The 997-nt window shown below is 62.9% G+C and overlaps 1 protein-coding gene across 1 annotated transcript; it reads left to right on the forward strand.

The window, feature by feature from the left end:
• CUNH11orf96 (chromosome unknown C11orf96 homolog) lies at positions 1-624 on the forward strand (the record flags this gene model as incomplete). Its single annotated transcript, XM_006159133.2, is given in 1 exon segment — positions 1-624. A coding segment is annotated over 1 exon segment (302 nt), but the record flags the coding sequence as incomplete, so codon positions are not given.
• Between the last annotated feature and the right edge of the window lie 373 nt (positions 625-997).

The following is a 997-nucleotide window of genomic DNA, read 5'->3' on the forward strand; positions in this document are numbered from 1 at the left end:
GCCAGTCCCGCTTCAAGACGCAGCCGGTGACCTTCGACGAGATCCAGGAGGTGGAGGAGGAAGGGGTGTCCCCGATGGAGGAGGAGAAGGCCAAGAAGTCCTTCCTGCAGAGCCTGGAGTGCCTGCGCCGCAGCACGCAGAGCCTGTCGCTGCAGAGGGAGCAGCTCGGCAGCTGCAGACTGAGGAACAGCCTGGACTCCAGCGACTCCGACTCGGCGCTGGGGGAGGCGCCGGGGACCGGCCGGCTTTCTCTGCCCTTGTACATGTTATTTTTTAACTCTCCCCAGTGCGAAGTCTGCTGAGTGTGTTCGGGGAGGTGCGCCCGCGCGGGGGCCGCCCCAGGACGCCCTCGTCCGATGGTTAGCAACTCTGATTTTGCACACCGCTCCGCCGGGCCCCCCAGCGCACACTCGTCCACACGCCAACACACTCGCTGAACACTTTTATAATTGTTAGGCGCGGCCATGGGACTTGGGGCGCAGCGCAGCGGCTGCTGCGGCGGGAGGATTGATATTTATTTTTGCACTGCGAAGGCCGAAGGTGGTTATTTAAGGATCTTTTTACCTGGGTATGTGTGAGGCTCCCAAACGGAGACAAATAAAGTCAATCTATTTGCACAGTGCATTTCTCCAGACTCTTGACTTCTTGCCCCTTCGGGCCCTAGGCTCCCAAGGACGGGCACGTAGAGCAGGAGGTGGCGGGGAGCTCCGAGTGGAGACAGCTCCCGAGCTTCAGCCCTGGAACGATGGAGCGCCCGGTTGCGCGGGTCCCTTCGCTCCTCCGGAGTGCATCTGCTCCCCGCCCTGAGCGCTCCTGCCTCGGCGGTTGTCCCCCAAAGCCAGCGTCGGCTGGAGGGAGCCGCAGAGAGGCAGAGAGGATGGAGAGCTTCTCCTTGGTGCAGGGGACCTCTCGGGGAGGCCTGGGTCAGCTCCCTGCCCCGCCTCTAACTCAGGTGGGCCACCTATCCCCCACCCCACGCTCTTTCCTGGAGGCCTGT

This window comes from Tupaia chinensis, unplaced genomic scaffold (assembly GCF_000334495.1).
Source record: "Tupaia chinensis unplaced genomic scaffold, TupChi_1.0 Scaffold000625_1, whole genome shotgun sequence".
In the NCBI taxonomy this organism is placed as follows: domain Eukaryota; kingdom Metazoa; phylum Chordata; class Mammalia; order Scandentia; family Tupaiidae; genus Tupaia; species Tupaia belangeri.